The 14676-nt window shown below is 44.0% G+C and overlaps 1 protein-coding gene across 6 annotated transcripts in view; it reads left to right on the top strand.

The window, feature by feature from the left end:
* chd9 (chromodomain helicase DNA binding protein 9) overlaps positions 1-14676 on the top strand; it is a 162600-nt gene extending 147924 nt beyond the window's left edge. For 5 of the 6 annotated variants that reach the window (XM_080428483.1, XM_080428484.1, XM_080428488.1 and 2 more), the window contains 9 exons: positions 1401-2312; positions 5187-5368; positions 6455-6691; positions 7777-7957; positions 9224-9378; positions 9973-10239; positions 11907-12059; positions 12625-12729; positions 13084-14676. In XM_080428483.1, coding sequence (XP_080284609.1) covers positions 1401-2312; positions 5187-5368; positions 6455-6691; positions 7777-7957; positions 9224-9378; positions 9973-10239; positions 11907-12059; positions 12625-12729; positions 13084-14181 — 3290 coding nt within the window. In that variant the 3' untranslated portion in view covers positions 14182-14676. The remainder of the gene's footprint in view (positions 1-1400; positions 2313-5186; positions 5369-6454; positions 6692-7776; positions 7958-9223; positions 9379-9972; positions 10240-11906; positions 12060-12624; positions 12730-13083) is intronic. The other variant, XM_080428485.1, reaches the window with a different exon arrangement.

The following is a 14676-nucleotide window of genomic DNA, read 5'->3' as shown; positions in this document are numbered from 1 at the left end:
TTCACACACACACACACACACACACACACGCGCACACGCACACGCACACGCACACGCGCACACACACACCATTTTTTTACTGCAAGCATAAAGCCGAAAAATAGCAGATCTACAAGCTTGTGAGCTTATAGATGAGCAATTCTTCGGTGCATGACACTGTTAAGCAACTAAGTATAAATCATTTTTAACTCTTAATTCCAACCCCTAAACCTAACCTCTAAATGTCTAATCCTAACCCTAAACCCAACCTGAATCTTTTTGTAATAGTAAATCTTATCTAAAAAAATTATAATTAAGCAACTTTTTTTCCCGTGAGGACTACGGAAATGGTCCTCACTATTTAGCATATTCTAGTATACTTGTGGGGACATTTGGTCCTCACAAGTATAGTAATACACACACACACACACACACACACACACACACACACACACACACACACTAGGGCATTCACGAATAGTGATTTTTAGCATTCGAATTATTCGACCTATAAGTATTCGAATATTCGATTAATCGATTTGATTATAAAAAATAAAAAAACGTCACACCAGAGCTCACAGCTGTGTCTGCTGTAGAAAAGCCACAATTTTTTTTTATATATATATATATATATTTAATTTTTTATAGAATAATCGACTTTGATGTACAGTGGTCGAATAGTGGTTTGATTGTTGAATATTCGAATATTCAATTATTCTGTTAATGCCCTAACACACACACACACACACACACACACACACACACACCCCCACACACACACACACACACACACACACACACACACACACACACACACACACACACACACACACACACACGCCTACACACACACACGGCTGTCAGATTATGAGGTGCCTGTTTTTTGTTGTTGTTGTTACTGCTAATCATTACCTGCATTAATGTAATGTTACTTTGACTTCCCGATGCCTCCGCTGCAACAGAATTCACAGTTCTGTTATCACCACCTTTCAAAAACATGGAAATGTGATTTTGACAAATAAATTAGCCTTCTATTAGGCTTTAGCAAAAATAAGATGCTGCATTGTCTAAACTCTGTTGTAGAAACATGCAGCCAACGTGATGCACTGTGTTGGCCAAAAGGGCACAAAGAGCACAAGCCTTTTAAAAGATTTCTTTCTTTATTGCAGTCTTTTTTACCTTTTGAACAGTAAACATCCAGAGACAGAATCCTTGTTAAACAAGCTGGCTCTGTGGTGTTCTCATGTTGGAAACGCCAATATAAGATTAATCATTCATAGAAAAGCAAACAGTCTGGCACTTTAACTCCAGACACAAACAGACGCACTGTATAGTTTGTTCCGGTGGCTCGGCCCTAACGTTCCTCTTCTCCTGCGTGTTCCCACGTTCTTAACGCTTTGCCTCTCTCTTCCCTCCTCCAGACTCCGCCGTGGACCCCGCGCTGTCCATCCAGCCCATCACGGAGGAGCGAGCGTCTCGGACCCTGTACCGGGTGGAGCTGCTACGGCAGGTGCGGGAGCAGGTGCTGCGCCACCCGCTGCTGTACGAGCGCCTGGCCCTGTGCCAGCTGGGGTCCGACCTGCCCGTGTGGTGGGTGCCCGCCACGCACGACCACGACCTGCTCTTCGGCGCGGCCAAGCACGGCGTCAGCCGCACGGACTACCACATCCTCCGGGACCCCGAGCTGAGCTTCATGGCCGCCCAGCGGAACTACAGCCAGACCAAGACCGCTCAGCAGCAGCAGCAGTCACGCACACCCACGCCTCTTTTACACCCGCAGTACCACCAGACTGCCAGCGGTGCGGTGCTGAGCGGGTCTCCGCTCCCCACCCTACCCACCCAGCAGGACACAGGGATCCAGACCACTGCCGCCGCGGGCATCGTGCCCAAGGAGGAGCCGGCATCGGAGGGAGAGGAGAGCCAGGAGATGCAAGGGGAGAGTTGGACGCCTCCCCCGGCGCCGGCCACGCCCACGGGTCTAGAGGAGAAGCCCGTCGTCGGCATCAAGGAGGAGAGCGAGATTCGGATGGAGTCGGCGCGGACCAAGCCCCTCACGCCCACCTCGTCGGAGAGGAAACCCAAGAAGGAGAAGAAGAGGAGCCGCAAGGCCGCCAAGCGTGGCTCCGGCTCCGACTCGGGCGGGTCCTCGTCCAGCTCTTCGTCGCGCTCCTCCTCGTCGTCGTCGTCGTCTTCGTCGTCCACCTCGCGCTCGGGGTCCGGCTCCTCGTCTTCCTCCTCCTCGTCTGGCTCCTCAGGTTCTTCGTCGTCCTCGTCGTCCTCCTCCTCATCCTCAGAAGACAGTGCGGACGAGGAAGGGGAAGGAAAGAAGAAGGGTGAGTGTTCTGTGATCTGTAAAACTCTCTACACCTGGACATATGAAAGCTATATCATGATTAATAATATGTCAATAGAATATAAATATTAGATACAGTGGAGGAAAGTAGGGTACAAATTCTTCAATCCACCAATGACATTTTACAGTTGCACCATCTAGATCAGGGGTGGGCAACCTTATTTTCCAAATAATAATACACTTTATTTGTATAGCACCTTTCATGACATCAAATGCAAAAAGAAAACAAAAGAAAAATGCAAGCAAAAGAAAATGAACAGAACATTAAACAAGAATATATTATATATATTTTTTAGAACAATTAAAAAGGAGGCAAGATCAAATTAAAACAATACAAGAAAATAGCAAGAACAAAACAGAAATTAAATGGAACAAGGCAAGTGTGACAGTGAAAACCACCATTGCTTTTATGTCTTATGAAAGGCTGCTCAGTAGAATAATAAGTAAGTGGTAAACAATAAAACCTAACGATGAATCGGTCCATTTTTGTATGAATAATAAAGGTAAGTATTACCTTTCTGCGAAAAGCTTTATGCATATCAAACAATAATGGTTAATAGTGTTTGTGATCACTTGGCATATAAAACATTGGTCGTTGACCACCCCTGACCTAGATTGTTATTGTTAATTGAACAACCTGCTTAAAGTTTTTCTCAGTTTTGTTTTTAGCTGTGATCTTGCGGCTAGTATAGGTCTGTTGGTCTGTCTAGAACATTTTTTAACACAGTCCGAGAGCTGGTCACTACTTACGGATTACATGCATGTTCATTTTGTAATGCTTTTACACAGGCCAGTGTAGAGAGACGGGAGACTAAGCACACAGAGTGTGAAAGACATGGCACAACATGATGTGATGTGATACAACTGAAGTGTACAGTTTAGCAGACTCATTCATTCATGTTCCTTGGAGAGAGATTCTTGGAAACGTGAGTTATTGTCAGAATGGAACGACGTATAAGACGACGACAGCCAGCGTAACTTCTTGTTTCAAAGGGGATTTCCCCTGAGGGGGACGTGATTAGAGGAAGTTAATTTATAGCGGATTGGAATGCAGCCTTGAACTGGTTGGCTACAGGGTCACCTCTCTAAAGACATGTTTTCATCCAGGGTTGCCATGGTATCGGAAATTATTAACCTCTTAAACCCTTTATGTTTTCTGTTGTTGTAGGGAAAGCTTTCGCTGGAAATAGCTCACAAGCTTGTCGATCGGCTATTTTCCTGCAAAAGCTAACCTCACAATACGGATGCAGGGGTTTTAAGTGGTTACGCTGGCGTATGGTGGCTACTGCCTGGGCACAAGTTACAGAAACTGTCCCGTTTTTTTCCCTCCTGAGCCATTCCAAGTGCCTAGTAGTGTTTACAAATGTAACAGCCTTGCTAAAAATGTACCCACATTTTGCAAAGTACTGTAGCTTGTTATTATTATTACATTGTTTTTATAGATGTTTTAGGTTTCAACAACAACAATACATACATACACCACAGGACTACATATAACCACACAGTACATTAACATATCTTAAATAAAAAGAGACAGTAACAAAACCAAAAACATAAAAGTAAAAAAAATAAGAAATCATGTCATTCTCATACAGATTATCACTTGCCATTTTTGATTAAAATAATCCAAAAATGGCTGCCAAACCTTGTAGAATTTCTGGACTGAGCCCCTGGTGGAATATTTAAGCTTCTCAAGTTTTAAATGCCATCACATCTCCAACCCAGCGTCGATGTTATGGAGAAATGGCTGATTTCCAATTGAACAAAATAAGGCGTCGAGCCAATAAAGAGGAGAAGGCTATAGCATTAGACTGAGCGAAGTGCTGTAGCTTGTGCTCGTTTTTGCTAGTTTGAATATGGTACTCTCTGTGAGGTTGATGGAAGGGAGCCTGCTGTGCCTCATAACCAGATCTCCTCACATGCTGGGTTAGAGCAAAGCACTCTGAAAGGGTTCTGCACACTGACAGCATCTCAGAGCCCAAACAGCCCCCAAACAAACACACTAATATTGTAATGTTGTATTAAGCGCTAAGACTGTTCTCCTCTTCTTGATTATTCCTTTTTTGGTTTATTTTACTTGATGTATATCTTAGCGTTCGTACAGAAACTATTATTCTCCATATTCTAGCTTTGTTAACGCCCTACTTGATCACACTGCAGCATCACAGTAGATATAGTCGCTAAAACACCTTATGATATTCAGTCAACTAAAACTAGACTAAAACTAAAACATTTCAGATGACAAAAATACGACAAAAACTAAATGGAATGTTATTCAAAAGACTATGTTATGACTAAAACTAAAGCGAAATGTTTTGTACTGTATGTTGTGTGTGGTGGAAAGTAACTAAGTACATTTACTTAAGTACTGTACTTAAGTACAATTTTGAGGTGTTTGTACTTTACTTGAGTATTTCCAATTTCCAATACTTTTACTTCTACTCCACTACATCTCAGAGGCAAATATTGTACTTTTACTCCACTACAATTATTTGAAAACTTTAGTTACTTTGCAGATATAAATTATTATATTATAAAACATACATTAACCACTTTAGCCCTATTTTATACCTAGGCTATTTGAAAATAGCCAATCTACAAGCTCAGAACGCGTCGCGACGCGTTGTGAGCTTGTAGATCTGCTATTTTCAAATATTTTAGTACTTTTACTTTTGGTACTTTAAGTACATTTTGATGCCAATACTTTTGTACTTTTACTCAAGTACATTTTTTATTCTGGACTTTTACTTTACTTTTACTAGTATTGGTACTTTTACATGAGTAAAGAATTTGAGTACTTTTTCCACCACTGATGTTGTGTCTGAAGATGGTGTTGTGCCCTGTGTGTTTCCAGTGCCGGCGGTGGCCAGCATCGTGAAGGGCTTTGACGAGGACAGCGTGGCCTCGCTCGGCGCCACGCAGGACGAGACGCAGGACAGCCACGTGGCCCAGAACGGCATCAACAACAACTCCTCACATCATCACCATCATCCCTTCCAGGGAGGCTACATGCTGGCCGCATCCTACTGGCCCAAGGTAAAACATTACAACAAGCTGCAAAATAATCACCCAAAAAATTAATCATGCTGAATGATGAAGAAACATCATTGGAGTTTGTCCCCCTCTGGACTTTTCATGTCAAGGAACCCCCAAAATGTACATCTCTTTATTTGAAAAAAATAAAGTTAAATGTTCGCTTTAGATGTGGTTAACCCATTAAGACCTGAGGCCGATTCTACAAATGTCTTCTAAATCCTAACAGTTTTCTGAAAAAGTTATGTTTCTATATCAGTGGTGCTCAAACTTTTTCATGTCAACGACATTGGCCGCCGACCCCCATCTCAAAATGTTTAGTTCCAGGGACCCCCAGAAGCAAAGAATAGAGTTAAAAATGTTCGCTTTAAACAATATATATTCAATGATTTGTACACATTTTCACGATAAAAAAAAATAGCAGATCTACAATTTTCTGCAATTTTTTAATAGCCAAAGTGTAAAATAATGCTTTTTAGCTCAAATGAAAAAGTGACACAGATGCGTTCCAGGTCTGAAAGGGTTAATAGGCTACGTGTTAACATTATAAGTACCAGTGGTATAGTTGGTTGCTAATGTTATATCTACTGTATGTTCAGAAGTAAATCCCAAAGGAGGGGTCTTCAATCACACCCACCTGTGTAAAGAAAACACAGCCATTCCAATGTAGTTAATATTTAGTCACAAGCTCTTGTTAATACTTTTCATTGGTTAAATATTTATAAACCCCACAGACAGACAGACTTAACCACTTTTCATTTTGGGCAAATCATCAAAGACTTTTTTCATGAAATAGCGAAAATAGCTGATCTACAAGCTCACAACATGTCTGTCAACAGGACATGCTGCGTGCATGCAGACGCTATTTTCACTACTTTTGCATCGGACAATAATTTATGAATTTTGTACTTTTACTCAAGTAAATTTAGAATACCAGACTTTTTACTTGTAACAGAGTATTTCTACATTGCAGTATTGATACTTTTACTTGAAAAATATGAGTACTTTTTCCACCACTGTCCAGCACTAGTCTGACCCTCCGTGTGTGTGTGTGTGTGTGTGTGTGTGTGTGTGTCCTCCCTCACTCAGGACCGCGTGATGATCAACCGTCTGGACAGCATCTGCCAGGCCGTGCTGAAGGGGAAGTGGCCCGGGACGCGGCGGACCTACGAGCCGGGTGGGGCCGTGGCCTCCTTCTACACCACCAAGCTGCTGGACAGTGCAAACAACAGCCTGGGCGAGGACCCCTCTGCCTCGCCCCAGGGGTCAAAGGTGAAGAAGCTGCATGTTGCAGAAAACAAGGAGTTCTCGGTCAAACTCAACGATGTATGTTGATTTTTCGTTTCTCCACCAAAAACAAAACCCTCCTCGCCTGCCCTGTGCTGCCGCTCTGCCCTTCCAACCTGCTACTACTTCTTCTAACCAACATTAGTCGCCAGTGTTCAGCATGTTTCTCTCTCTCCGTCTTGGTTTTTCTGCCTTTTCTTTTTTCCTTTGGTGATGATTGGTGGTTTTGACCACTTGAAGTGGGCTTAATTTGATGGCAGCCTCCCTCAGTCTCTAAATAGGTTTAACCCACTTGATCTGAAATGGCCTCCGAGGTTGACATTATGCCACTAGAAAGCCCTCGTTTCTTGAGAATATAATAATGGCTTATGTTTTGATTATATGTAACGGTTTTGAGCATCTGGATTATATTGTGCTTGAAATTTAGCCTTTCGACTGTGGGTGCTGCCTTGATTTATTTAATTACAATTTATATTTGAAGCACTTAGCAGGGAATCTTCACTCTCCAGTCAGAGTGACTTAACAAAGAGTAAATGGCAACAAACAACAGGGTACATTTTCAACATTAATAGATTTCAAAGTAATACAAAGTAATTAGGATACTAAGTAAACTTCAATTAATTCTTAATTGTTTGATCTGAATTCAGCTTAACTTAATACCAATGTGACGGATGAGTCAGTCAGTGATGAATATGCTGATAGCTGCTACCCTGTGACGTGGCTTATCACCGCACACTAGAGTGTGATTGGATCCCTTTTCCCTTTACACCACTAGCCACTACCCCCCACTTTTATTGTTTTTTACTTGTGTGTAACTTTGAGGGAATGTTTTCCAGGCTTTCTTTGTCATTGCTTTGAGTTCTGAGTCGCATCCTTTAACCACTTCCACGCCTCTAGTCTTCTGTTCAGACCGGCAGCCCAAATCCAGCCCAAATCTGATTTGTGGCCTGTCCAGATTCGATTGGAGTTGCATTGTTTTTATGCAGTCTGAACAGCAAACAAAAAAAAACACATGGAAACTGATTTTGTTTCCTTTTTATCAATCCTACTTGTTCCTATACCTGTTTGACTCTGTGTGTGTGTGTGTGTGCGCGCGCGTGCACTTACCCCCCCCCCATGTGCAGCAGGAAGGGGGCTTAAAGCTGACCTTCCAGAAGCAGGGTCTGCCTCTGAAGAGACCCCTGGAATCGGAGGAGGGGCCCCAGCAGGCCCAGCAGCAGTACCTGGCCCGGCTTCACGAGCTGCAGAACGCCTCAGACACAGACCTGGCTGACATGACCAAGCCACAGAGCAGCTTCCAACACGGTACTTCCAGTCACTTGGAACATTCACTGCCTTACGCTGCTCTCTCTCTTGGGTGGAAACCTTATATCAGTGGTTCTCAAACTTTTTTCATGTCAAGGACCCCTAGATTAATGTTTTTGGCTGGGGTAAAAGGAATCTTTAACAACTGTGTATACTTTGAAAGATTGAGCACAAATTGAGCATTGTTAATCAGGTTATGCGTACAGCAACACCTAGCCTTTGGATAATCGGCGTATTGCCTTATGTGGGGGTATATTTGCATACTATGTGTGCGTGTAAACGCACTGATGGTTTTGTGTTTATCACTAGTGCCGAAGGTATGTTTCCCTGGTATAACCACTAGATGGCAGCAAGCTGACATCACTATTTGGAGAGTTTTCTTACTTCAAAATCTGAAATGCACTACTGTTTTCATATGGAAAACAATAATCATGAGATGAGAATAATTAACTTAATAATAAACTTATATTTGCAAATATTCAAAATGTGTGTGACTAAATATACCCGGAATTTAAATAGTTATAAGACACATACTCATGTAATAGATGTGTGGATGTGTAAAGGACATACTGTAGGTAATCATATTGCCAAGATATATGCATATTTAAATTTGTATTAGTGAATAAAGCAGTAAGTAAATTAATTCTACAAAGAAAACCAACTATGACAAATAAAATTTAACAGGGAACAAAAACAGAGGGATAAAAGCTGTGGTTAACCACTTAAACTATACTTAATTGATCGGAGTCCCCCAGGGGTCTATACTTGGCACCCTCCTTTTTTCGACCAAAATGAATGAAGACCGCTATAGGGTTGATGTGGTTAACCACTTAAACCCCCAGCATCATCTGTATTCCGGGGAAGACAGTCGCCAAAAATATGTAATTTATTGATTGAATATTTTATTAACAGTTTGCAAAAAGTACAGTTAATTATACAATAATGCTAAAAGGATAACACAAAAAGCCCTGAGGGCTCGTTTCAATTGTGGCCCTATGTATTCAATTCATTAGACAGATCTAAAAATGTTTTACTCAAATCTTTGCTTCTGGGGTCCCTGGAACAAAATATTTTCAGATGGCGGTCCGTGGCCAAAAACATATAATTTTGGGGGTCCTTGACATGAAAAGGTTTGAGAACCACTGATATAGCAACATAAGTATTTTCAGAAAACTGTTAAGATTTAGAAGACATTTGTTGATGCTTTCCCGGATTGAATGGGTTAAGTGGTTACATCCCAGCTAACGGGCTGCTTTGTCCCCACAGTTCCTCCAGGTGTGGCTCCTCCTGGTCAGATGAGGCTGAACGGGGTGCTGGACGGCCAGCCGGTCATGAAGAGGAGGAGGGGAAGGAGGAAGAACGTGGAAGGCATGGACCTGCTCTTCATGAACAGGAGCAGAGTCCCCGCTGTACCCGATCACGTAAGCATTCCTTCAACCTTCACTGCTGTGTGTCTGCCTTACTGGTTGGGTTGAACAAGGCATTTACCCTTTCATTTCAGTGAAATTATATAAAACAATAACTTAATGCTGCAGTTTTTACATTTAAAAGTTTAACGTGGCCATTTGTATATTCAAATCGACTGTTATTGACTTATATTTCTTAATTTGAAACATAAGTTATTTTCAAAGCATTGATGGCTTTGTCAAGAATCAAGAGGGATTTATTTATCACTCACTCATACAAGCAGCTAAATATTATTGGCGCCGCACGACTATACATTATAACGATATGATGATGATAATTATTAATAATACTAATGAATGTACTTAAAATAAATGGTACGATAAAACCTTTTTAAGACATGTATAGTATAAAATATGTTGTATTATTCCCAAAACAGTAAATTCATTACATTTACATTACATAATTGTTAATTTCAACATGATGTTTTTTGTTGTTTAATTTCTCTCCTATTGTCTTTAAAACCTTGACACTACTACTAGCGCTTCCTCCAGTTGCCACCGCTTTTCCTCACCCAGTAAAGTACTGTTTGCATGCGTTTCTCTCTCCAGGTGCTGCCAGGGTGGGGGGGCATTGGCCAGTTGGCTGTCCCTAGTGCCACCGCCTCCACAACATCGGGGTACAGCCAGCAGGGCCCCAGTCATCAGGGGGGCCCCAGTAGTGGTGGCGGTGGGGGGGACACGGAGAGCAGGGTGCCGGTCATCAACCTGAAGGACGGCACGCGGCTGGCAGGGGACGACGCTCCCAGGAGGAAGGAGCTGGACCAGTGGCTGAAGGAGCACCCAGGCTTTGTGGCCGACACCGGAGCCTTCATTCCTGTGAGGACCACCTTCACTTCACTCTGTCCTCTGCTCCTCTGCTCCTCCTCCTCCTCCTCTTCCACCTCTGTTCCCCGTTTTGCTGATTCAACGCAGCTTGTCTGAAACCTAGCGTTCACAGGGGGGGTCCCTGGAACTAAATATTTTGAGATGGGGATCCACGGCCAAATACTTATCCATTTGGCCGTGGATCCATACTTTTGAATAGCCGAATCTTTGCTGAATCTTAAAATGACACAGATGCGTTCCCGGTCTTAATGGATTAAAGTTGTCAGTCGCCTATGAGTCGATCGGTCAGTTGGATCTACAAGCTCACAACATGTCCACAGCGCGACGTGTTGTGAGCTTGTAGATCCTTGAGATACAAGGTCTCTGCCCCGACTGCGACAATGATACTACATGGACACACAGACCTGATCGTGAGTCCAGCCTGTGACCTGTGTCACGCGTTCAGTCATAGTTATGTCACTTCCCTTTCCTGTTTCTCCCCACTGTGCTGTGTAACGACCTGCGAAACCAGATATGCCACAGTAGTCTGGCTATATTCGACCAATTCGTCAAAGACTTAACCCTTCCCAAAGCATAATGGGACTATGCCTAAACAGAAATACCCCAGGTCGAGTGTACCTGTTTAGGCAAACACTACATGCACGTATTCTATTAATAGACACTGCGCACACACTCACCCATGGTCCACGGTGAGGAAGTTGAACCCACAGGTCCCTTGAAGAATTCAACTCTTACGACTTCTCTCGTAGAAAAACAAGTTTTATTTTAAAACTCAAAGTAATACAGGGTATGGCAATAGTATAAAATAATAAAAAAGGGAAAGGTAACATTTCTGGTAAAACAGACAACAGACACCCATGGCTCTATCTCCCAAGTCCTCAATCTAAGGCACCCGGCACCGACAGAAGAATATCCTCAGACAACTTATTCAACCAAGATACGGGCTTGCCTAGAATTCTTGATTGAATGTTAAATATGGAAAATATCCATCCTTACCGTGCCATGGGCTACCTGAGATAATGGGACCCAGCAATTGCTAATGCTAGGAGCTGACAAAATTCTCTGGTTATTCAACCAGATTATGGGCATTGCCAAGGTCCCAGTCAAATACAGATAATTTCAATATCGCTCCAATCAACCTCGTTGCAGTCTGGTCACCAAGACGATCTAAAAGGAGAGAGCCCAATAGAATATGGGGGGGGGGCCGTACAAGGCTATATGTCCCTCGCCCGATCGTAAGTCGGGGGAACATTCTGACACCTCATACGCACACCAGGCTCCTCTACCAACCAACCCCCCGAACAGAATTTTACAGCAGTATTTATACAATTTGATTACATCCGACAAGCCTAATATGGCCTTGCTTCCCCAAAAGTCCCCCATTGCAGCTAACACCATAGCAACGGGTCATAACATACAGTAGGTTGTCAGAAACAGCAAGTCATTGATAAGAGGAAGTTATGGTGTAGGCCGTTCTGATGCAATCATGTCTGGCGGACCTCAGGCCCGCTCATCTTCATCATGGGGGAACAGGATGTGGGTCAGATCCACATCCACGAAGACCCAGTCTCCTCGAAGAATTTACTCTTTGAACTAACGATCTTAATTGTACGTGTGTGTGTGTGTGTGTGTGTGTGTGTCTATGGTACATGGTCCAGGGCGTGAACAAGCAGATGCAGATGCACTTTCAGTTCCAGGACGGCCGGCCCAAGCAGAAGAGGCATCGCTGCAGGAACCCCAACAAGATCGATGTCAACAGCCTGACGGGAGAGGAGAGAGTCCAGATCATTAACAGGAGAAATGCACGCAAAGTGAGTTCTTGAGGAGTGTGTGTGCGCGTGTGCGTGCGCACGAGTGCGTGCGGGTGCTTGTGAGGTATACTAGAATAGAAGAAAAAGAAATTATGGTTAAAAAACTATTTTTAGAGATTTTTAGAGTTTACTAAATATTCAGGTTGGGGTTAGGATTAGACATTTAGTGGTTAAACATGATTTATACTTTTTTGCATAACAGTGTCATGCACCGGAAAATAGCTGACCTATAAGCTCACAGTGCGACAAAAGCTTGTAGATCTGCTATTCTTCGGCGTTAGGCTTACTGTAAAAGAATTGCAGAATGTGTTAAAAATAGCATTCATAAAATCGCTGTCCAAAAATGTTGATGTAGGAACCGTAAAAAAAAGGGATATTTATTTATGACTCATAAAAACGTGCCCGCGACCCAAAAGTGGGTCCCGAACCCACTGTTTGGGAAACGCTTCTCCAGATTGCATGTATTGTGTGTGTTTATCAGCTTGTGTGTGTGTGTGTGTGTGTGTGTGTGTGTGTGTGTGTCTGCTACACTGTGGTCCATGCTAACCTGTCCTGTTGACTGCAGGTTGGTGGTGCCTTCGCCCCTCCTCTGAAGGACCTGTGTCGGTTCCTTCAAGAGAACCCAGAGTACGGTGTTCCACCAGAGTGGGCAGATGTGGTCAAACAATCAGTGAGTCAACTATTTACACTTCATTTCCAATAGTCAAAACACCAGGTCTGACAATTAAATACCTGTGTGCGTGTTTATATAACTGGAATACGATGGAAACAGAATTTCACAATTTTCCAAAAAACAAACATATTTTGGGCACTGGTCAAACTGCTTAGGTAACCCTTGCTGTTCTTTCATGTGTATATTTTACTATTATGAATACGTCAAAATGAACTTACATCTTCAAATCAAGGTCTGTGGATAAAGCGGATGTGGATTAAATGTATAATTATTATAATACTTTGTAAATCCTGACTTTAGGACCAGGCTGTGAGCTAATCCAGCGTGTTTGTTGTTTTGTGTACAATCCAGGGCTACCTCCCAGCGAGCATGTTTGACCGGATCCTGACGGGACCCATCGTTCCTGAAGAGGTGAGTCGGCGTGGACGGCGTCCCAAAAACCCTCTGGCCAAGGCGGCGGCGGCAGCCGCCACCGCCAGCTCGGCCTCCTTGTCCTCTCTGGGTCTGAACCCCCTGCTGGCCAACGGCCTGCTCTCCGGAATGGACCTCCCCAGCCTGCAGGCCTTCCAGCAGAACCTCCAGAGCCTGCAGTCCCTGCAGCTCACCGCCGGCCTCATGGGCCTGCCCACGGACGCCGGCAACCTGGCCGCCAGCAACCTGGCCGCCATGTTCCCCATGATGCTCTCCGGCATGGCCGGCCTGCCCAACCTACTGGGCATGAGCAGCCTGCTGGGGAAGCCTCCTCAGGAGGGGGGCGGAGGCGCTGCCGTGACGCCAAAGGCCTCCTCCTCCGTGGACAAGGCTCCCAAGGATGCCTCTGCCTCCAAAGCCCCCTCCTCCTCCTCCTCCCACACCTCAAACACCAAAGGAGAAAGGACAGAGGGCCCCGGCGGGGGGAATCCGCCCTCCACCTCCGGCACCGCTGCCTCCTCCTCCTCCTCCACCTCCTCCTCCGTCACCACCGCCGCACTAAGTGCTTCGGCTGCCTCTGCGTCCTCAGGTCACCCGCTGTCTCTAAACCCCTTGCTCCTGTCCAGTATGAATCTGATGTACCCAGGGATGCTTCTCACTCCAGGCCTTAACCTCCCCATGTCCAAGGCGGCACGGCAGCAGCAGCCGCAGAGCTCAAACAACACGGACCCCAGCAGCCTCACCAAGCCCCCCGCGCCGCCTCACCAAGCCGGCGCCGCCTCCCAGCCGTCGGCCCACAAGACAGAGCGGACCCCCGCGCCGCTGAAGCTGGGAGAAGGAGCCGACGACGACGACGATGAGGAAGAAGGGGAGGAGGAAGACACGCAGGAGGAAGAGGAGGAGGAGTCGGCAGAGCAGAAGGACAACAGTGGTCCCGAGGGCTCGGGGAAAGCCGAGCCCACGGACTCGGATACCGGGGACGACGAGTCGTCGTCATCGGACTCGGACTCGGACTTGGACTCGAGCGACGAAGACTGATATCCCATGAATATATAAATATAAATATATTTATGTATCACTTAGAAATGTACACATATATATACACATATATATATGGATTTCCCTGCACTTAACGTTGTGATTTCTTTACATGTAAATATGAGAACTAACTAAAATGTTGTGTAATAAAGACTTGAAAAAACTAAACTAAACAAAAAAAAAAACTTAAAAAAAAAACTAAACTAAACTAAACAAAAGAACCACGACTTAAAGGAACTGAAATGAAATTTCAGTGTTTGTTCACAAGGTACAGTCTTGTTTTGAGAGACATTTTGCATGTCAGATTTTAGTAGGTTTCTGAAACTCTTTGTGAACTTGTATTACATCATGATGTACAATTGCAACAAACAAACAAAAAGAAAAAAAGAAATCAAAATGGCATTATTGTAATTACCATGTCAGGATTTAATTTTATTAAAAAAGTGAAACTACATACACGCTCCTGTCGAGCTGTACTAGTAATATATTTTGAGT

Source organism: Gymnoscopelus braueri (assembly GCF_963280865.1).
Source record: "Gymnoscopelus braueri genome assembly, chromosome: 1".
Classification (NCBI taxonomy): domain Eukaryota; kingdom Metazoa; phylum Chordata; class Actinopteri; order Myctophiformes; family Myctophidae; genus Gymnoscopelus; species Gymnoscopelus braueri.
This window is presented reverse-complemented; position numbering and strand designations above follow the sequence as displayed.